Raw genomic sequence first — 20,662 nt, 5'->3', positions numbered from 1 at the left:
CTTTATTTAATGACCCACGAACAATGAATTCATACACTGAGCTAACGCATAAGGTATCACTATTAACATTTAATGCTTATTACAAATTTTTGGATCAGACAAAGTAAAAATGCACAAAAATTAGTGGTGTTTTGTTTTTGTTTTAAAAAATTAAACAAACTGCTAACCAGTGTCTCTACACGCTGTTTGACACACTGCTGAGCACCTTGTAAATATCAACAATTTCTTTTGAAAAAAACATCTATTAATAATAATTGTCCGCGAATGTTTTTTTTTGGGCTCTCTTACCAAACATTAAAAGAGTCACCAACGGAGATATCACTCAGCAAATTTTATATCTTGATCGTAAATTTTTTTTTTTTTAAATTGTTTTTTGTTACAAACTCGTCTATAAATTTAATCCGTTGCATTACTTTAAATACGCCTAATATATAATGCATTAAGCGAATTGATTTGTTTTTAACAGCCATTGTTTAAATAACTAACAAAATCTTTCCAATTATTATTATCATCTGAAAACTTTAACATGAAACTAGAAGTTTTAAAAAAAGCTTTCTTATTTTTTTAATGCACTAATTATCATAGAATATACTTAAAATGTGTGATATAAAATACTTCGAACACTAAGTTTTTTTTAGTTAATTCATTCTTTACGAAGGAGAATCTAGAAAAATATACTAGGGAAAAAGAACTGTCAAACAAAACAGTTTTTTTACACTAGGAATTAATCATTTCAAACACAAAATTTGTGTAAAATAAAACCAATTTATGGAATTATGGTATCTTCATCCAGAGAATCAAATAACAACGAGCTTGACAGTTTTCTATAATAAAACGTTTCATTGGAAATAAATTTTTAAAAGATTACTTTTGATGACGTTCTCGTCGTAAAATTAACTGTTGTTGTTTTTCTAAGAGAAAAATAAAATTTCATACGCCAAATTATGGTATTAAATTCATTTAAATACCCTCCATAGTAGAATCCAAATATTGTTCTAGTTTGGAAAAAGCCTTTATTGTTGTAAATTTGTTACCCATCCTTTCTGCTTCAAGAAACGATGCCCATACTGTAGTAGACACATTAATCACATAGAGCCCATGACATTCTAGAGCGTTACTGGCAAAATGATGAAATACGATGGAACCCGCTATCGCTACATTTAAAGACGCTGTCGCACAGCTTTAACAACAAATCAAATTAGTGTAGTAGTATTTTTTTTCAATGAATGTACCTGTACTGAGGAATATATACGAATTCATCACAAAAGGTCACCTGTTTCTCGCTCATTCCCGTTCCCTTATGTAAGGCAAAAAAAATTTAGAAAATTAGAATAAAATGGTATCTTCATCAAACCTCGTTTCCCAACATAAATGCGGTACTCCCTGAGAAAGGGTGACACGAAACCGGTTTCGCGGTTTCGTTTATTTCAATACCACAAACCTTAACTTTATCTCCTAGACAACGCCTTACATGGTCAAAAGATTCACACACTGTCAACTTCATATGAGGTACTGTGCCCTTTGTTTATAATTAGAAAAATGTTTGACGAACTAATAGTTTACCTTATGACCAAATGTTTTCATTTTTTTTTCACCTACAATGTAAACTTGCTCTATTCCAAAAGCAGCGGCACTTCTGAGTAAATATTGGTTTGTATGTAATACGTCAAAGATTATGTTCTATAATTTGCCTTAAAAGTAACCCAAAATTATTCTTTTTTCCAATATTGTTCAAAATCAAATAACTTTGCGGTCGACTAATTTTCAAGCCTTCTAACAAATTCATTTAAAAAAACAACCATCACAGTAATTACTATTAAAAAAAATTATAAACCTGTTCCTTCCATCATCAAGTCTTTTTTACTCCAAAAATGAAAAAAGCAACGTGCTTTTTTGAGTTTATTTTTATTCAATCGTTCCTATGTTTTATCACACTGTTTTTCCGGAGTGAAAATATTTAGGGTCCTTAATGGAAATTTTTGCAATAATTAAAACGAATTCAAAATAACAGATTAAATTTGTTTACTCCCATCTGGTAGATCAGTTCATTTGCTCATTTCAAATACACCACCTCATCTAATTCGACTTATTGTTAAAGACTTTTGATAGTAGAAATTGTCATCTTTAGTATGAGGTATCTTTTTTTTACGCTGAACTGTTATACATAAAGCAGTAATTTGTCGAATAGTAAGGATTAAGTCTAACTTTCTTATCTACTTTAAACTTGTGTTGACACAACAATGATTATGAAGACGTTTTTTTTTTGGTTATAAGTTTAAGAGCAATTTCAATGGTTTTCTGACACAATCAAAAGTGTTTATAAAGAATTTAACCACGTTTTTCGATAAAAAGATTTTTTTTTTACCTTTTTATGATTTTTTTAAAACTTTTTTAAGATACCCCAAACTTTTTAACTTTTTCTCAATTTGTATTTTAAATTTTTTTTTTTAATTTTACTTTTCGTCATACGTTGCCGTAAATATTTGAAAAACGCTAAGAGTATCATCCTTTAATTCATAGAGAAGAACTACAAGCATACATTACAGCGCTCGTTTGTATTTCATTACAAGAATTATAAAATTTAAATAAATACAACCATTTTTTAAAAGGGAAACGAAACCTAGTGTCTGCATACTTTCCAACATAAGTAAATTAAACTTGTATAATTTTCTACCTAGTTTTAAGAATAGCATAAGTCAAGAATAAAAATAGCATTACAAATCAGGAAAGTAGACAAAACTAAGCCAAATATTAAGTGTTCAAGTAAATTAGCATCTTCTCTCAAATTTTTGATTTAAGAAAAATACAGAAAGCATTTGTAAAATAGTAATTTTTATCTAAAAAAAGAAATCAGTTGTATAAATTGATAATTATCCAAATCATAGACAGAGAATAATTTTGACAGTAACATTCAAACAACCAGGTTTCTATAAGTTAAAAAAAGCTGCATCTTCTTTAGTCAAGTTGAGAATAGTTTTTTGAACAAATAACACAAGATTAGGATCTGGGTCTTGTACATTGTAGCTTAAAAATACCGGAATTTTCAATTTAGAGCCTAGTGACATTTATTTATGTAAAGCTACGTCTTTATGGATGGCCTCTTACTTAATTTGCTACAGAACTCCCCACTAGATATATTGTCTTCTCCTAAAAGACAGGTGCTTTCAAACTCCTCCATTATTTTTTTAGGAAAAGAAACGTGCAAATTTCTAAACTCTTTACTAATATCTGAAACCCATATGACTAGTTGTTTTTTGTTCAATAAATAGAAGTGAAAGTATAAGGGCGTATCGAGAAGTTTAGCACAATGCGTTTTCACCGAGATTCCCATGGTTGAGAGCAAAAAAATCCGCTAAGAAAATATAATTTTATTTTGGTGTTTTTAAATTATTAAAGTTAAAATTTAGATTTTCTAACCCAAGTAACACGTAATCGCTAGTTGCTTCTGTGAGTTGTTTTAAAAAATAAAAAGCTTTATACTTAATCGATATTTCGTATGTTAAAATAAGTTTAACTTGATAATACGGAAACAACAAAGAAAACAAGACTAACTAATTTCAGTAATGCCGGTAATCATAAAAAGTAATTTCTAGATAGAGATTATAAAAATACCTATATGAAACGTTGAAAGGCATAATGCACCTGAAAAGAACTGTTTTTTTATATATGCTGGTTATTTTGATTCACTTTCGATAAAATATAGTTAAGAGTAGTTTATTGATAAATCCTTTTATCAATACACACTTAAACCTATTCACAACATAAGCGACTATGTACATTTTGGCAAAAATTATATCAAAGTATGTTTACTCAGTAAATTTTCTACAAAATTTTACTTTTACCAAAGAATTATTATTTATTCTTTTCGCCACTCTTACCTCTAGAGCCACAGTTTATTCGTTTTTTCGCGAGATAACCGTTCTCAATCCAGAGAGAATCCCTCTTTATGGACCGGTAATCCTCATAATGCTGCTATATAAAGATTTATGCGAACTTTTTTTTTTGTCTTTATATTCAGGTTATTTTTGTTGGAAATCATAACAATCAATTTGTTGATGCATCCGTAGGTCATTTATCAATGAATTTATGTTATTTTACTGTCTCGAATCCAAGATGCTTATTGCTATGATTCCCAGGAAAATACGCTTCTTAGTCGCGGAAAAAGTGAGTATATACGATTAACCAGAATAATGTTTTGTAAAAATATCTTTTTATTGCCGTTCCATGTTCACATTATAAGTCACTTAAGCGCCCTATCATAGGATTTTTAGCGAAAGGTGCTGGAGCAGTGGCTGTAGCTCGACGTCAAGACAAAGCCTACAGAGGTTTAGGTATAAAATCTAAATCCTTGTACTTTTTTGATGGGATATAAAACAATTGAATCGATTATTGTAGGTTGTATTGAGTGGAAACACGATGATAGAATCGTTCGTGGACATCAAACTCGTTTTAGTCTTGATGTTCACGTCGGAGACCAAATTCAACTTGTTGACGAAACGGTACTAGGAACCGTTGATAAAATTATTTCAGTTAAGAAACTAATGTAGAATAACTGCAACTCTTAAAGCAAAGATGTAAACGTTGTAGGATATTGAGATTCTTTTGACTAAGACACCTTCTTCAATAAAAAAAAACACGACGTCTGAGGCTTCAAAACTATCAACTTTGCCTACTACCGAATTTCAACAAACAGAGACCTCCTTAGCTACAGTACAAACTTCATTGAGTGAAAATTCCAAAAATGAAGAAAATGGAGAATCAGATAAATCAATAGATGTCGTTCAAGAAAAACCAGATATTAAAGCTATTTTTGATTTATCCTTAGAAAAGAAAAAATTCAAACAAAATACATTAGAAAAAACAAATGAATCTAACTCTGAAAACGACGTTTTAGTGAGTCGTGAGGTAGATATCGATTCCTCAGAAATGCTCACAAGCTTATCCACAAGTTGCTATGACTCAACAAATGAACTAGTTCCCTTTGTAGTCATACCAAGACTTGATCAAACAGATGTTTATGAAGCTGTTTGTGACGCATTGTTATCCGGCGATAGTATTGGTCTGATCTTCAGATGATTATAAACATATCCATCGTAATATTTATTTTTCTGAAAAAATATTTTAGGCATATTCCCCGAAGGTGGCTCTCACGACAGGTTAAATTTGCTTCCTTTGAAACCAGGAGGAGCAATAATGGGTTTAATGGCTTCTTTACATGGAGCTGCTGATGTTATGATTGTTCCTATCGGGTTGACATATTATCAAGCGCACAAAATTTTGTCTCGAGCTACTGTTCAAGTGGGAACACCACTTCGAGTTACTGAAAATCTTACAGAACTTTATCGTGTAGATCCCCGATCTGCTGTATCTCGTCTCATGGCAATGATTGAAGAGGTTTTTTTTTAATTAAAGTTTAGTTAATATGATTGATGTATGTGTTTTGAAGAGTTTAAAGGGGTGTATCATTTCTGCACCTAACTATAAGGCTTTGACCGCTGTCAGAATTTGTGTGACACTTTATCCTCCAGAGTCAATGTTTATATCATCAACAGTATACTATATACTATATCGACAGTACGAGAAGAACTTTTATTTGCTTTTATGAATGAAATACTTACAGATTTTCGGTTTTGTTTGCTAAAAATCCTTCTTCACCTCTTCTTATTCGCTTTACTCAAAATTTGGATAATTACAGTAAATAAAATATTGGTACTTGCTTTTAAATAATATCTTTTTTTTTTTCAAATTCAAGCCTCACTTTTGTCACGTTATGGAATAGCTGATCACGAAGTGCAACAGCTTAAACAAGCCACTGAAAGTGCTATTTTGTCTTTTATTGAGCTGTGCTTTATTTTTATTGTTTCACTAATTGTTGGTCTTGTTCCCGCTGTTTTGTGGGGACCTGTTCGTTTTGCTTCATCTTATCTTGCTGAACAACATAGAAAAAAAGCTTTAGCCGCATCGAAAGTCAAAGTTACAGGACGAGACGTGGTCGCAAGGTTTGGAATGGATGCTGTAAATAGAATTGACTGAAAATGTTTTGCAGTTACAAAATACTTACTCTCATGGTTCTACTTCCTTCTGCCAATCTACTTTATTCATTAATTTTCGCATTATGTTACTGTTCGTAAGTATTTTACTATAAAGTAAAATTGTTTTATGGATTTTTGAAATATTACCTAAGAACTTATACAGGTTATCTATATTGCATTCTTAGTGGTCTCATTTTTTTGCCTTGTCTTTATTATTGTACGGAAATTACTATAAAAAACAGAATATTTACTTCATTTTTTATTAGATTCGATCCGTTATTTTGCAAAAATCCCAGTACTTATTCGAAAATTCACTTTCATACTACTTGTTGTTATATGCAAGTAAATTTTCAAGTATTTTTTTAAATAGCTGTAAAATAATTATTATTACTTTTATAGATTAAACGCATGGAGGGATAATGAAAAAGAAATCATTGCATCGCGAATGCAAATGCAACTTGATGTGCGTCGACTTGTTCAGTTACTTGGGCCTAAAACTGGTGATAATTTTATGAATCAAATGGAAAGCTGTGTGCCAAGTGTCGTATGTAATGCGGACTCAAACCGCATTCGTCGAAAATTAGGTCAATATAATTTAATATATGTTTAACGAGTAGCATATATATTTTTCTACTATAGAAGCTGGAGATTTTATTCCCTTAGGAACACGTTTTGTTTCAGAGGGATGGGAAGAAATTTTGTAAATCTTATCAGTGATCATGCACCGTTTCCCCTATTCCCTATTACAAAGAATTCAAAATTAAAAATGTTCACCAACGTTTCTTCCGTAAAAGTTTTTAATATAGCTCGAAATGTAAATATCTTGTTTACAAGTCCGTATTATTCCATCACACAGTAGGTTTTCTTTTATCAACTATATGAATATAAGTTAAATTTTTTTTTTTAATTCGAATAAAAAATTTTTTCTTGTTAAACATAAAATGTGTCGTAGTGGTTTACGTGTTTCATCTTTCCGTTTTTCAATATCAGTTCCTGGTATAAATTTTTTTTAATACACTGTATGCAGACATAAGAAACATTGCGGAATTATTATAAACGGTGTTAAAAAAATTTTTGTTAGCTTTTATTATGAATTATGATGGTTCAGGAAAGATTGCATCTTTTAACAATATTCATTTGCAGTGTTCTGTAGACTTTAAAATTGTTTCATATCCACTTCTAAAACTACTTTGGAATATAATTTGTTAATGTGACATTTAAATATCTTAGTAAATGTTCATATTACCAGGGTTGCACCCACGTTTTAAACCAGTGAGTAAATGCTTTTCACGACATGCTAGTGAAAGTGTTCCAAAACAAAAAAATCGCTATGCTTATTATCACTAAAAAAAACGATTGGAATACATTTTATGTTAATAATATTATTATTATTAGTCATGAAGTAAATTGATGTATTCTTTTATGAATACAAACAATAATTTCTTTTTAATTTTAAAGGTTATAATTTTTCTAGTTTTAAATTTCTGAAATGATCCTATGAGACGCCTTTTACATAACATCTACATTCAAGATAAATCAGACTGCTTTATTTAAAAAGCAAGTCGAATTGATTTTGTATTAATTTAATAGAGTGTCTTTAGACCGAAAAAGTACCACAGTATAATTTTTGATGAAAGGACATACGTTTATTTTTTTGTAACTTCGTGCATGAAATTGGATAATTCTGTGAGGAAAATACAAAAAGCATTAAAATTGTACATTCATTTTTTTAATTTTTTATTTAATTTCAAGGTCTTGAGAAAAACGTGTTGGAATGATTGTAGGAGTTATTACTGCACCAATAATGTACTGAAAAAACGGTGATTAGACAGTGTTATTATTATACGTAAAAAGATTCTAAATAATTTCGTATGAAGCTGCCGTTTATACTCTTTCATGTACAATTGATTTTTCGACTGCATTATGTAAACAAAACATTGTTGAAAAAAAAAAGTTTTAATAAATTAGGTTAAAAATGAAAAACTTATTGTACTATATAGATAAATGAAACATGATATTGACTAACTTATTTTATAAATTCATTAAATGCCTCTTTCCACAGATCATTTCTTCCCCAGACGTTGATATAATTCGTGATGAAATGTTTCTTTGAATAGCGTGATTATAGTGTCATTTTAGCTATCCAAACGCTTGACGCAGATGGGGCTGAACGAATTACACACATACTGTAAATAAAATTTTCTCTATTTTTCAAGAAAAAAATATTGAGATGCAAGAAACTAATAAACAATTTCATATTAATATCTGTTTTCCTCAGTTAAAAAAAGAACTACAAAACATTTATAAGAATTGCAAAAAATTAATTTTTTTTCATTGTTCAACATTTTTTCTACATCCCCGTAGAATATTCTAGTCTAAAATACTATACTTGATTAATTCATTCAACATGGCGAATACCTTAGGAGTTTGTGGGGTTAATTTTCTACAAAGGTGGTGTGCTCAGGATGTTATTTCTGAATGAAATACACGAAAATTCGTTAAAAACGGGTCTTACCTATTTTAATAAAATATATTTTAGCTAATTAAAAGTAGCGAGATATAATCATAGTTTTTTTTGTGCTTTTTTTTAAGCAACCGTAGCTACAATTGTGTTTTGACTCTATGTACTAAAAATAATGGTTAAAGACATGAGGCAGAACGAATCTATCAGTAAGAATAAAAGGGACATTATCACCATTTATAACAATGAAACTTGGCGTAGATGCTATGACACATAAAGTAAACTTTTTTTTTTTTATCAAAATACTTTTTAGGCCATAAAGGTATTTCAATTGGAGATGAATGTTATTTACATAAATACTAATCAAAAAAACGCAAAAAAAATTAATGCGGTGTGTACAAGAAAATACTCTTCTAGGACGTTTTTACCTCATATTGCCCGGGAACACTTTTCAGATAGCTTCACACTTTACTGTGTCGGAATCGGTATTCTCCAAATGATCCCATCGGTATTTTCACAAATCAAACACTACTGTATAAAGGTTTTTATAAAGCTGTTTCATCAAATTGTACTTTTTAAATGTGTAAAGAATATAAGATCTATGCTGTAATATGATAGTCTTTTTTCAAAATAGTAAAGCCTTCGTAGTAGAAAAGATTAACGCTCACTCAGTGATTTGTTTCTTTACCTTTGTTTTCTATAGACTAAATCTAGTAACTTTTGTGTACAACGTTGAATGTCGATTACTTTAAAATTTCTCACAATTCAGTGGTCAATCAGATATCTTGTTTTTATAGATAACAGTGACGTACAGTATACCCACAATGTGGATACCATGGTTACAAATCGTCCTACTTGTTATATATTTTGAAATGTATGCTGACATAAAGAGGTAAGAAAAAAATTGTCATGATTTTACTGAAAATAATTCAATGATGTTTCAAATTTCAAATTGAACAAAATTTTTCATGTTAGGCATGGTCAAGATGAAAAAGAGAATTTTCGTCAAACACGAAAACTACGTTATACACTACATGACACTGTTGATTTAAAAAAGGAAGGGCTAAAAAAAAAAAGTACAACTGTAGTTTCTATTGTATATTGGAAGGACGTCAGCGTTGGAGATGTGATTATTTGTAAAAATTCTGAAATTATTCCAGCCGATTTATGCTTAATTGCGTCAAGCCATGCGGATGGCTGCGCCATGTTTGACAGCTCATCTCTAGATGGTGAATGTGAATTAAAACGTCGTCGAGTTCCATCCGGTGAGAGATACCCAGTTTATACGACTTTTAATAAAAAGCATTATTTATTTTTTAAAAATATTATAGAAATAATTGAACATGGATTTGGTACCGCAGAAACTGTTCACGAATTATGTGGAAAACTTATATGTGATCCACCAAACGTCAATCTTAATGTTTTCAACGGAGTATATATCATTACAAAGTCAGTTAGTGATGAAATTCACAAGGAAGAAGGTAACCTGATACAGTTCCCTTTTAATTTGGAAAACAGTGCTTTTCGAGGATATAAGTTGTGTAACACTGTGCGTTCAAATATTTTTATAAAACTTACTAAAATGAAAATATTTTATGTATCAGCATTGGATTGCAGGGGTAGTTATATATGCCGGCGAAGATACAAAGGTTTATAAAGTAAGGCCCTAGTCTTTAAAAAGGAAAAATAGTAATTATTTTGTTTTTGTAGAGTCACCCTGGGCTAGATTCGAAAATGAGTATTAATGATATCCAATATAAAAAGTACTGCGAGACGTCTTTAGTTTTTCTTGTACGGTAGTGTACTTGAGAATAAAAATTTTCTCTTCACTTAACACTATCATTATATTTAATAACATTTTATTTTCATAGGTGTCTGTATGTCTACTTTACACGTTATCATGGATTTATGTCAACATAGACCTGGATAGTGCGGATAAACCTTTTTTTCTTGTGTTGTCTTTTCTTAAAAAAGGTGCTATAAATCTAGCCGCGAAATCGCATATTTGCGTGTCACCATACTATTTAAATTTTTATAACAATTCGAAAAGAATCTTACTCTTCTTTGATGTATAGCTTTGTATCACTTCGGTTCTTGGATTGTTCTTACTGCAAATTTTGTTCCCGTTTCCGTTTATGCTTTTTTAAATTGCATTCGACAAGGCCAAGTAGGCATTTACAAAACCTAAATTGAAAAAAAAATATTTATTTGATCCAAGTATAGGCGTTTATAATGGAAAGAAATTTCGATTCACCTAATCCTCCAGAAAGAAAACACGTTATTGTTAACAATCACAAATTAAATTCGGATTTAGGTCAAGTTGAGTATATATTCGCTGACAAAACAGGAACGCTAACTCAAAACTCTATGGAGCTAAAATGCTTATGTATTTCTGGTAACTGGTTATATTTCTTAATAAATTCTTACGTTAATAGTTTCGCAATATGAAACATAGGTGTTGATTACCAGAGTACACTCCCTAAACTTACAAACGTCCCTCATGTGTCTGTACACAATGCTGACCTGAGTCGAAACATAGCGGAAATGAATCGGGACATTTGGGACTTTTTCACGCAACTTGCAGTGAATCATTCCGTTGTCATAAACCAATGTTTACTTAATAGTGGTTTGGTTCCTCATACGTCGATTTTTACTTCATCATCTGCTGATGAAGAAGTTTTAGTGTATACTGCCTTAAATTTTGGTTTTGTTTTTATGAAAGAATTGAACTCTCAACGCTATATCGCAAGACCAGATGGATCATGCATTACGGTAATGTAACATACTACAAATTGTTGTGTATTTAAAAAGATTATTTAATAAATTTTGACAATTTGTTTAGATAAACGTTTTAGAATGTTTAAACTTTACACCCGAGAGGAGACGAAGTTCTGTCTTAGTTCAATGGAAAGAAAATAGTGAAACTACATCAACCTCACGCATTGTTCTATTCATTAAGGTAAATGTGACGTTTTGTTCACAAAAGAAAACTTTTTTTTTATTGTGAAGGGCTCTCAAGAATCAATTTACAAACGATTGAAAAAGGAAGAAAGATATGATTTAATAACCGAAAATACATTACGGTGAATTTTTATTATTAAATTGAACCTCATTAAAAAAATGACTCCGTTGATATAAAAATTTATAGACACAGTTTAAGATACGCAACGGAGGGGCTTAGAGTATTTTTTTTTGCTGAACGAATAATCCCCCAGAGTTTTTTAGACGTTTGGCTATGCAAGTATCGGAAGGCTAAAGAGGAATCGGATGTAACGACTGTTGATGAACTTGTAGAAAACCTTGAATGCGAGTTGCATCTTTTAGGATGTGTGGGAATGGAAAATAAACTTGTTGACAATGTGTGTGAAGCAGTAGCACAACTGAAAGCTGCAGGAATAAAAATATTTATGCTGACGGGAGATAAATTAGAAACTGCAACTAATATAGGCTTCCAAACAGGAATTCTTTCGAAATGTAAACCATTAATCTACCTTGACGACGCAGAAACTATATATAATCAGTATGTCATTATGATTGTTTTAACTGTTTATAGACACATTTTCGTAATTTTTTATGCCTTTTTTTTTTTTTTTTGATACCATGGAGAATCCGTAATTTTTTTTTAATCAATCCCTTATTAAAAAACTTTTTCGATAATCCTGTAAAATTATCTCCGACCGTTTTGCGCAACGCATTTACGAAACATGACACAAATTTCGTTATAGATTGTATGGCTATAAATCACATCTTAGAAACCGACTCATTACTTTTAGCTGGATTACGTACGTTATTCTTTTCAATGTTAATTTTATTATTAGTGTGTATTTTAACTGATGGTGCGTTGATTTATTTATATTGATTTCTTCTTTCTAGTTTGCGTATCAGAAGGTGCTGTCCTAGCTCGTGTAACTCCACAACAGAAAGTATGCTGCGAAATAGTTGAAACATTGTTAGTTTTATATAGCCTATATGTAGTCTGAAATCGTTGTAGCTCTTCGTAACTACTATCGCAATGAAGTCATTACCTTAAGTATTGGTGATGGAGCAAATGATTGTATGATGATTAACAGCTCAAACATTGGTAACCAGTATATAAAAGCGATATATTATGGATGCTAGTTTAATACATGATTAATTTTTTTATTAGGTGTAGGGTTACCAAATGTGAACGGATATTATACCTTTAGTGTATTGGACTACGGCCTTTCATCTTTTTGTGACTTACCTTCATTGTAAACTTTTTTAGCTTAAAAAAAAAATTAAAAGAATTAAGGAGCAAACTTATATGTAGAATACTTGTTCATGGACGGATGAACTATTACCGGATAATAAAATTTATTATGCATTCAATTAGTCAAATCATTATTATTACCCTACCACAATTGGCAGTGGGATATGTATCATTATTATCACGTTAGTGCTTTAAAATTTTTTAATGGAATAACGTTTCAAAATTTGTTAAACATATTTCCTCTGTTAAACATTGCCTATGTTAACTTCGTAGCTCAAAAAATGGTTTCGACGACTCTTTATCTACTAGCAACTCCCTTGTTTTCATCTGTAAGTTAAAGTATCCTTCTTTCAGATTATCGTTTTATGCCACATATACACACTTAGTTGCCGCTGTTACTGTTTGCACTATTTGACTGTGCTACTACAAATAAACACGAGCAAAATTGTCCGCAGAAATATATGCAGAATTATTTTTACTTTGAGAAGAATTCAAAATATTTCATTTTTTTTTTTCTTGATTCTATTTTATCTGGGTTTCTAGCGTTTATTATACCATTTACTATTATGGACTCCATATTTGTTGATAGAAACGGCAGGGTAACGAAAACTTTTTAATACATACTGACATATTGGGACATATATTAGCCGACCAATTTTTGGATCGTTGGTACAACTTCCTTTTCATGTAGTCTTCTCATTACAACCCAAAAACTAACTTTCAGTACACTAATATTGATTTATAGAAGATTCATTGACACAGTGTGTTACTGCTACAGAATGCACATCATCTTTTGGTCTAGTTTTTATTACCAGCATCATTAGGTAAAAGTTAAGATTTGTGTATTTGAAGTCGCTTAAAAACATGTACAGTTTCATTTTATTTTTTCCACTCATTTTATATTTCCCTGGGTTACAAGGTAATAATAGTTCTGATCAGTTACTGTCATGTAGTGATTTTTTTTTTGTTTAATCATTAAATAAAGCGAATTTTTCTAACATTGGCTCAATTGTAGAAACTGGAGCAGATATGCTTCAATTGCCTACCTTTTGGATATCCCTGGCTACATCATTTTTTCTAACAATTTTTAAAGATTATTTTATAAAGGTAGGCCTTGAAAATTTGAGTTATAAAAGAAAAAAAAACGAAATGTCGATGAAACTTTTTACCTAGTAAAGCAAAAGTACAAGTGTTACGTTTCTATTAGGTATACAACAAGCATCATAAAACTGATTTAATCAATTTGATTTATAAAAAAATTCCGTTACACAATTACGTAAGTTCTATTTGAAAGCATACAAGAATAGTTTTTTTTGTATCTTCTCCAATTCAAGCATTGTTGTATAAAAAAAAGTTACTACCATCGTTTGGTCGTAAATTTATATCAACAGTTGGCGCTTTGGTTTTAAATTCTTTTTTATCTTCTGTGAAACAAAAATGTTGCTACAAGTGAATGTTTTGAATGTCGAATAATTTTAAAAAGAGTAAAAAAATTCAACATAAAATTAATCTGATGAAGATTAGATAAAGAGTAGTACAACACGATATATCAACTAGCTTAATTCTTCATCTACGCGTTACATTAATCTAGCTATCACACAAAAAAAAGATAGTTTTGTTTTATTATAGGATAAAAGTATTTACTAAAACAAACTAGAATAACGAGATGTATCTTTTTAAATCAATCAATGATAGAACTTGAATTCTTAGCACAACAATTCAATGCAATATTGTTGCTATAATTTTATGATAAATATGCAGTGGTGTTTTTTTCTGTATTACCAGTTTCGTTAACTTAGTAAAAGTTCTTACTTAAGCTAAAAAAAAAATTTTTTTCTAATGAATACTTTAGAGAACGACTCAGTTAAAGCTTTAGAACTAGACTGGTCTATAATCCTGGCGTTATTTTCCATATGTTATATTGTGTTCTATTGCATCAGTATCATGTGGAACAAGCCTAAAAGCATGAAGGATTGTTAGGTCAATGACAGCAACCGCCGGAAGAGATCTACAGTACAATTGTATATGTGTAGTTTTTGAAAAATTTCTCAAAATGCCTTTTTCTTTAGTAATTAAAAAAAAAAGTAGATTTCTAGAAACAGCTATCTTAAAAGTCATGTTGTAACAACACTTGACCTAAAAAAGTGATGTAACGTTGTTATGTATTCATCTTAAGGTAGTTTACCTTTAAATTGTGCGTTTTAAAAAAAAAAAATTTTGTTCTATCCGATTTCTTGCTTTTTGGCTGCATTATGTTTTTACGTTAATAAGTGATAAAGCTATAATTTATCGAAAAAACGTATGCATTTTTAAGTTTTGTCACGCCGTTACTTCAGATCACATACTTTGTGAACTCATACCGAAAGGTAGATTCCTACCTGTAAAAAATACTATAAAGTCATATAACATGCAAAAATTTTAAAACTGTTAAAACACATTGTTGAATAGAACAAGATGTACATTTGTCAAGGATGCCACTGATTTGCTGACCTGTTAAATAGGTTTTTTCTATGGATTCTCACATATGATTCCATCCGATTTTTTTATATCACACTAATTGGTAAAAATAGTTTTTTGCCAACTACAAGAGACCATTAGGACATCTATCTTTGGGTACAGTACAAAAACTTTAACGTTCATTGACTTTAAATCATATGAATCCGATGAAAATGAAAAACATAGCAGTCTTAGGTTAAACTATATAGTCAGGAAAAATTGTGATAGAATGCCAAGCATTCTTCTCCAGTGTCGTTGAACTATTTGAGGTATACGGTGCTGTGTGAGGGTGCGTTCAATGAAGAAGCATTCACTTCTGGACGTAACAAAAATAAAACCTTAAAGTCCAGAATAATTGATTAAACGTTTTGATTACATTGATATAATTTATAGATAGTAAAGGAAATGAAAATGAATTGAATTGTGATATGAGGTTACATTTACCCAATTGTGTGTACTATTGACGTTTAGGAAAGCACTGTCTACATTGGGAACTTTAATTTTATATATAGAAACAAAAACAAAAAATAATATAGTGTCGTTTCTCTTTAGGCTGATAATAAAGTTTTAGTGAATAAAAAAGTCTTCTTTAAACATAGATGGTATAAGGTTTATTTGTGAACATGATGTTTAATGCAGCATAAATTAAATCGTTAATAATTGTAATGTTATGAAAACGTGTAGGGTAGTTAACGGGAACTAGTTGTCATAAAACAAGTTTGAAGCATGGAAGGATTATCGTATGATTGCTGATGTTTTTTTCAACCCAGTGTCAATGACATTGTGTATTACACCATACAATGGGGCGACTTTGCTTGTAATCGTAAATTATAAATCCAAAAATCAATGAGGTAAAGAAATGTTTCATACTAAGTAGTCGACGTGAAGTTCACAAGATAAAAAATTTATATTTTTTTTTTCAATAGAATTAAAAAAAAAGCTTACTTGTAATATTGATTTTTCTTTCGTGTTTCAATTTCTTGTACGGAGTACGGTTGAGTGAAATTGGTAAGCTTTTGTGCAATATGCGGATTACTAAAATAGACATCGCTTCCTGAAACGTACGTTCCACGTGCTTGCTGTCTCTTATAATCCACAACCTTATAAGGGATATAAAGATAATATCACTTGCCGGTATTTGTACGACGTACAGGTGTTTTTGCAGAAGAATCAGGTTGGAAATATTTCGAAATGAATGCGTCGTATCGTTCGATCGACTCTGGAGCTTTTATACAATTTCGAAACAGAAATTTTTGAAACGTATTGGAATTGTGACAAATAATATAACGACGTAACTGAAGAGAAACGAGCTTTATCAAACCATCTATTGAAAACGATGTCTTACAGTTACTGGTGTATAATTCCATAAATAATTTTTTATATATGGTAAAAATGATGCTATGAGTCCCTCAGTACCCATGTTGTCAGGTAAGAAATTTCAAACAAGAATATTCTAGTCATAAATTGTTACTGGACAACGATGAGCTTGATATAGCATTGCTTTCCTTTACAAACTTGTAAGAAAATTTCTACGCAAAAAAGAAAAATCTGCTCGCAAGTTTTTTATGATAAATGAATAAAAGATAGCTTTCAAGTGCATTTTGAACCTGCGAGGGAGACCATAAAAATGGTAGTGGACTGTTTCTACAGACGTTATAAAAATGCTTTTTTGTTTTATATGAAATTTATAGTTGTAAAGACAGCGTTTAAGCTACAACACAAATGATGTTATCTGTATTTTTGACTTCAAAACATCTACAAGTGGCTAGATTTAATATTACTCTATTTGACGTATCCTATTCTCTTTGACTTAATATAGAAAATATCTCGAGTTTGATTTTTTTTTTTGCTTATTATGTTCTTTGAAACTTCAAGATTTTTTTATTGTTTTAAAAAGATAATATAAATAAATAGCGCAACATCAAACTTAAACTACTAATTGTTGTTTTAGTTGATACCATAATTATTGCAATACATAAAGATAAGAATAATACGTAAAATATACTTTTTGAAATATTAATTTACAAAATCACTACACATGCTTCCAGGGTATCGCGACGCTTTTTCGTTGTCGTTTTTTTCTAACTGCTTTCTTTTTTTCCCTGTAACAACGAATTTGTCTTTATTCATTATGTCAATTATGGAAGACAACGTAAAAGTATTGTTTTCATCAAATCGACATGTCACGAGAAATAAATTAGACACTAACAAAAAAACGGTTATTATTAAATTGATTTTAATGAGTCACAATGAATTTTACGTAGTGAAATATATTAGAACAATTTCATTCAAAGGTTGTCTACACTGTTGTATCCATAGCTTGCTAGAAAATCCAATATTACCAATGCTTATGGGGTACATTTTTTGAACATTGTTCACCATAAAGCTTATCAATATCAACCCAAACACATTCTTTCTAACCAGGATTTTCATTAAATGATTTACATAAATTATCAATTAGTGTACCCTATCTTGATAAAAATAATGTCTTAGCTTCTACACTTTATGATATAATAAGCGTATCTGCATCACTAAGTACTTCCACTAGATTTATTTTTTTTAGAATACTTGGAGCAACTAAAAATTCAATTACCACGAATCACCGAAACTTGTTTTATAGTAACCACTTTTTTTGTACATATTTGTTTATCGAAATTTGAGTATTACCCCCGTATCTTTTGTCAATATATTTTATTTACCTTGATGTCAATAAACCCAAACTAAGTCTTCTTTAGGGAGAGTTTTTGTTACTTTGTAATGAAATTTCTCTGCAAAGTTTTATAAAATAGTGTGATTCATGAACATGTTGTCCATTGCACTTAACGACGCTTAGTTTTTTTTGCAATACAAAAAACCAATTTTTCTTTTTAAGCAGGTTATATAAAGCATATTAAACACGTCATTTTTATTCCTCGAAATTCATGCATTAATTCCCGTTTTCGACTGACAAAAAAACGTATCCTGATGAATTACTCGACGAGGTACAACACCAATACAACATGAAACCAGCTAAACATGATGGTATACTTCTCTCCGTCTTGTGTTCTCTTAAAGTTTCGGTTCAATTCGTCCTAATAAACCTTTATTGTTTCGTTTAAGTCGTAGTCGAACAATGTTCCCAAGGTAAACTGCTGAAAAAGTAACGCTTCTCTTGCATAATTAACGCAATGTAGGTATGCTATATGGTTCATTATGCCTTGGTCATAATTCATAAACGATAAAAACCGTAGGTCACGATCTCTAATATCAATAACTTTAGCGTACGTCAGACATTTAGCCACAATTTAATATTTCATTGTTTGGAAATAAAATTTAAAAGATCCTACTTATCTCAGCTGCAAAAATTTTGCATGTTATTTTAATTTCGGCTTTTTCTCTTTCAATAGACAAGACAATTTCTTATAATTTGACTTGATGTTATGAATTGATTTTTTTTAATATAAATAAGATTTTTATAAAAAAATAAAAAAAATTACTCAAGTTCTCTACTGATAATATTATTTTTAATTTATTATTTAAAACTATATGAATTTTTTTTTAAGAAAATACATTTAAAACCCTATAAATTCTATGAAAACAAAAATGAGCTATTTTGTTTGTAGAGATTGGACACGCCCCATTTATTTGGAAGAAAAACTTGTTTATGGATTTTTATCATGAACTTTCATGACAAAACATTACAAATTTTTTTTTTGTATCCAACCACATTAGCTGTACATTTCTTGATTTCTTCTCCGGATAAAAAAAATAAAATTTTCAAACTGTCATGTGCTACTGAATCAACTGGTATAGAATCAATGTAAGACAAGGAAAAAATCTAACGAAATATAATAAAAGTCACGTCCATCTTTTTCCTACACTGCTTTTTCTATATCTTTCAACTATCCATCCATACGTGACCATAATAATCCTGGTGTGTGGTATATACAATAACATCTCAAATCTTCTCAGTAAGTCGACGACAGGTATGCTAAAAGAATAAACGTTTTTTTTTTGTTTTTAAACCTACATGAAAAAAGTTGGACAAATCTACGTAATTTAAAAATGAATCTTACAATTCTACGCATAAATACACTTTATTCAAAAACTTAAAGTCTACATCACTTATACATTTAAGTGATGTACCTTCCAAAATCGTACTTCGGTAAATGAGATCGCAGAAAACTTTTCTCTTTCCGTTGGTGATCTTCATGATGATATTTTCAAAAAGGCTCTTTTTCTCTTCTTACTGTTTTCGCAACAATTTTATAAACCGCAGCCTTCTCAAGCGCTAGCAATGTTAAGTAAATAGTTTTGTTCAGCATACAGTAGCAAGGGTGTGTGATCGTTAACATATGATCCTCGTAAATTAAAAAGTTGTTCGAGTAAAGTAGAACCTCTTAATATTGCAAGTCAGCCAAACATGAAATTCAGAAATAACTAGTCTGTACCCGTAGCTTCTTTTTGTGATAAATTCACTCTTCTGCTATGACAGCGTCCTAGGGTGTCAGTTCATTGTTCTGTGTCAGGTAAGTGTTTTTTTTTTATAGTATGTGGATATACGCTAAATTTGTTATTCATAAGTTTCGAACCAATTGTTTCCATAAAAGTTTGTGCTCGAGGGCCGAATCGCGATATACTAACATTTGATATTGGAAAATCGTTTCTTATGCTACATTAGAAAATTTTTTATTTCTTCATTCTTTTTCAATCACAATTTCAAACATAAGAAAAAATTGAAGTAGAAGAAAAATTTTCTTTTTTTATTTTAATTCCTTTTTTTGCAAAAAAATATTTGTCTTCATGTCACAAACAGTTAGATTTTGACTTGGATTCAGTGCTATACTGTCCAGAAAATTACTCTAGGTATCAAACGTTCAATGCAATGTCGTCTTTTTAAGTATTTCCTTCTTTTAAATTTTTTTAAGACATGTGAAATTTGAACAATTGTGTAGCAATTTCGTAGACATCCTTTCGCAACTATGTTTTACATTGCACAAATATAAAAGTCCTTGACTTTTACGACATTAAATTTTTTACCAATGGATTTATTTAAAAACAATAAATTTTTAAAAGTTATTACTTTTTTTAATCCACATCTTTAATGTGTGATCATTTATAGAATATGAGACTTTGATGTAGATCGTTGGTATCGATGACACCGAGCAATGCACAAGAATAATTAACAAATTCTTTTTAAAAAGTGTCGTACCTATGTTTAAAAATGTTTTCTTTTTTAAAAAGACTAACAGCATACGACATTAGCCTATTTGTTACGATTACAGATCCAATATTTATTACTGTAAAAACTATTCAGTTCTACTTTTTTTTTACAAAACGATAAGTGTGATAATACAACAAAGTGACATTCGGCAAAATATATCGATTCCACCACATTACTCTATATGATCCTGCATTTCATGAACAGTCCGAAGCAAAATTTTTATCCATAGAAGTAACGTG

General features: G+C 30.2%; 4 protein-coding genes and 2 long non-coding RNA genes across 15 annotated transcripts; 2 read left to right on the top strand and 4 right to left on the bottom strand.

Moving 5' to 3' along the window:
• Positions 1–88: 88 nt before the first annotated feature.
• LOC128883166 (23S rRNA (guanosine(2553)-2'-O)-methyltransferase RlmP-like) lies at positions 89–3,585 on the bottom strand. Of its 3 annotated transcripts, XM_054135243.1 has the most exons (10): positions 3,106–3,585; positions 1,835–3,055; positions 1,692–1,773; positions 1,564–1,636; positions 1,355–1,519; positions 1,233–1,297; positions 1,119–1,180; positions 969–1,067; positions 869–911; positions 89–824 (listed from the first exon to the last, which is right to left on the bottom strand). In XM_054135243.1, the coding sequence occupies exons 2-10, from the start codon at positions 1,848–1,850 to the stop codon at positions 767–769; spliced, it is 663 nt and encodes a 220-aa protein (XP_053991218.1). In that variant the 5' UTR covers positions 1,851–3,055; positions 3,106–3,585; the 3' UTR covers positions 89–766. The 3 variants fall into 3 exon arrangements, with proteins under 3 accessions (XP_053991218.1, XP_053991216.1, XP_053991217.1); XM_054135241.1 differs by having other exon boundaries at positions 969–1,180; XM_054135242.1 differs by having other exon boundaries at positions 969–1,180; positions 1,355–1,498.
• Positions 3,586–3,699: 114 nt separating this feature from the next.
• Positions 3,700–7,059, top strand: LOC128883164 (uncharacterized). Of its 2 annotated transcripts, none has more exons than XM_054135239.1 (16): positions 3,700–3,800; positions 3,885–3,954; positions 4,019–4,063; positions 4,114–4,164; positions 4,241–4,331; positions 4,396–4,529; positions 4,588–5,059; positions 5,126–5,394; positions 5,447–5,574; positions 5,621–5,694; positions 5,753–5,999; positions 6,047–6,127; positions 6,185–6,249; positions 6,299–6,374; positions 6,432–6,616; positions 6,672–7,059. In XM_054135239.1, the coding sequence occupies exons 1-16, from the start codon at positions 3,772–3,774 to the stop codon at positions 6,734–6,736; spliced, it is 2,082 nt and encodes a 693-aa protein (XP_053991214.1). In that variant the 5' UTR covers positions 3,700–3,771; the 3' UTR covers positions 6,737–7,059. The 2 variants fall into 2 exon arrangements, with proteins under 2 accessions (XP_053991214.1, XP_053991215.1); XM_054135240.1 differs by having other exon boundaries at positions 3,742–3,800; positions 4,137–4,164.
• An 877-nt stretch (positions 7,060–7,936) lies between these two features.
• Positions 7,937–9,007, bottom strand: LOC128883158 (uncharacterized). The gene is made up of 2 exons (XR_008458762.1): positions 8,451–9,007; positions 7,937–8,198 (listed from the first exon to the last, which is right to left on the bottom strand). It is a non-coding gene; the product is annotated as an uncharacterized LOC128883158 (long non-coding RNA).
• LOC128883156 (phospholipid-transporting ATPase IK-like) lies at positions 8,831–14,914 on the top strand. Of its 7 annotated transcripts, none has more exons than XM_054135214.1 (26): positions 8,831–9,001; positions 9,291–9,385; positions 9,469–9,758; positions 9,825–10,042; positions 10,098–10,151; positions 10,204–10,284; positions 10,365–10,467; positions 10,569–10,660; positions 10,717–10,888; positions 10,949–11,265; positions 11,336–11,452; positions 11,503–11,576; positions 11,642–12,013; positions 12,100–12,275; positions 12,367–12,416; positions 12,469–12,574; positions 12,641–12,725; positions 12,785–12,906; positions 12,998–13,053; positions 13,111–13,323; positions 13,372–13,447; positions 13,503–13,548; positions 13,597–13,643; positions 13,740–13,831; positions 13,932–14,000; positions 14,665–14,914. In XM_054135214.1, the coding sequence occupies exons 1-26, from the start codon at positions 8,831–8,833 to the stop codon at positions 14,683–14,685; spliced, it is 3,315 nt and encodes a 1,104-aa protein (XP_053991189.1). In that variant the 3' UTR covers positions 14,686–14,914. The 7 variants fall into 7 exon arrangements, 6 of the variants coding, with proteins under 6 accessions (XP_053991189.1, XP_053991187.1, XP_053991188.1 ...); XM_054135212.1 differs by having other exon boundaries at positions 8,831–9,034; XM_054135213.1 differs by having other exon boundaries at positions 8,831–9,061; positions 12,367–12,381; positions 12,485–12,574.
• Positions 14,915–15,649: 735 nt separating this feature from the next.
• On the bottom strand, positions 15,650–17,089 carry LOC128883215 (uncharacterized). Its single transcript, XM_054135324.1, has 4 exons — positions 16,566–17,089; positions 16,372–16,515; positions 16,166–16,320; positions 15,650–16,089 (listed from the first exon to the last, which is right to left on the bottom strand). Exons 1-4 carry the CDS (start codon positions 16,638–16,640, stop codon positions 15,993–15,995), a joined length of 471 nt encoding a protein of 156 aa, XP_053991299.1. The 5' UTR covers positions 16,641–17,089; the 3' UTR covers positions 15,650–15,992.
• A 1,536-nt stretch (positions 17,090–18,625) lies between these two features.
• On the bottom strand, positions 18,626–20,196 carry LOC128883216 (uncharacterized). Its single transcript, XR_008458786.1, has 2 exons — positions 19,276–20,196; positions 18,626–19,225 (listed from the first exon to the last, which is right to left on the bottom strand). It is a non-coding gene; the product is annotated as an uncharacterized LOC128883216 (long non-coding RNA).
• Between the last annotated feature and the right edge of the window lie 466 nt (positions 20,197–20,662).

The sequence above is a fragment of the Hylaeus volcanicus genome, unplaced genomic scaffold (genome assembly GCF_026283585.1).
Source record: "Hylaeus volcanicus isolate JK05 unplaced genomic scaffold, UHH_iyHylVolc1.0_haploid 12221, whole genome shotgun sequence".
Classification (NCBI taxonomy): Eukaryota; Metazoa; Arthropoda; class Insecta; order Hymenoptera; family Colletidae; genus Hylaeus; species Hylaeus volcanicus.
This window is presented reverse-complemented; position numbering and strand designations above follow the sequence as displayed.

What these genes read in the sequence shown, in the direction of transcription:
- LOC128883166 (XM_054135241.1), bottom strand. An exon ending in AATTTTGGGTTACTTTTAAG is followed by an intron (nt 1,637 to 1,691) that starts GCAAATTATAGA and finishes ATATTTACTCAG; the next exon opens with AAGTGCCGCTGCTTTTGGAA. An exon ending in TTTGGATTCTACTATGGAGG is followed by an intron (nt 912 to 968) that starts GTATTTAAATGA and finishes TTTTTCTCTTAG; the next exon opens with AAAAACAACAACAGTTAATT.
- LOC128883164 (XM_054135239.1), top strand. Translation starts at nt 3,772, where the DNA reads ATGTACATTTTGGCAAAAATTATATCAAA. An exon ending in TCATGGCAATGATTGAAGAG is followed by an intron (nt 5,395 to 5,446) that starts GTTTTTTTTTAA and finishes TGTGTTTTGAAG; the next exon opens with AGTTTAAAGGGGTGTATCAT. An exon ending in GGACGAGACGTGGTCGCAAG is followed by an intron (nt 6,000 to 6,046) that starts GTTTGGAATGGA and finishes AATGTTTTGCAG; the next exon opens with TTACAAAATACTTACTCTCA.
- LOC128883156 (XM_054135211.1), top strand. Translation starts at nt 8,831, where the DNA reads ATGAATGTTATTTACATAAATACTAATCAAAAAAACGCAAAAAAAATT. An exon ending in AGACGTCTTTAGTTTTTCTT is followed by an intron (nt 10,285 to 10,364) that starts GTACGGTAGTGT and finishes TTATTTTCATAG; the next exon opens with GTGTCTGTATGTCTACTTTA. An exon ending in TTTTGTGACTTACCTTCATT is followed by an intron (nt 12,726 to 12,784) that starts GTAAACTTTTTT and finishes ACTTATATGTAG; the next exon opens with AATACTTGTTCATGGACGGA.
- LOC128883215 (XM_054135324.1), bottom strand. Translation starts at nt 16,640, where the DNA reads ATGGGTACTGAGGGACTCATAGCATCATTTTTACCATATATAAAAAAT. An exon ending in GGAATTATACACCAGTAACT is followed by an intron (nt 16,516 to 16,565) that starts GTAAGACATCGT and finishes GTTTCTCTTCAG; the next exon opens with TTACGTCGTTATATTATTTG. An exon ending in ATTCTTCTGCAAAAACACCT is followed by an intron (nt 16,321 to 16,371) that starts GTACGTCGTACA and finishes ATCCCTTATAAG; the next exon opens with GTTGTGGATTATAAGAGACA.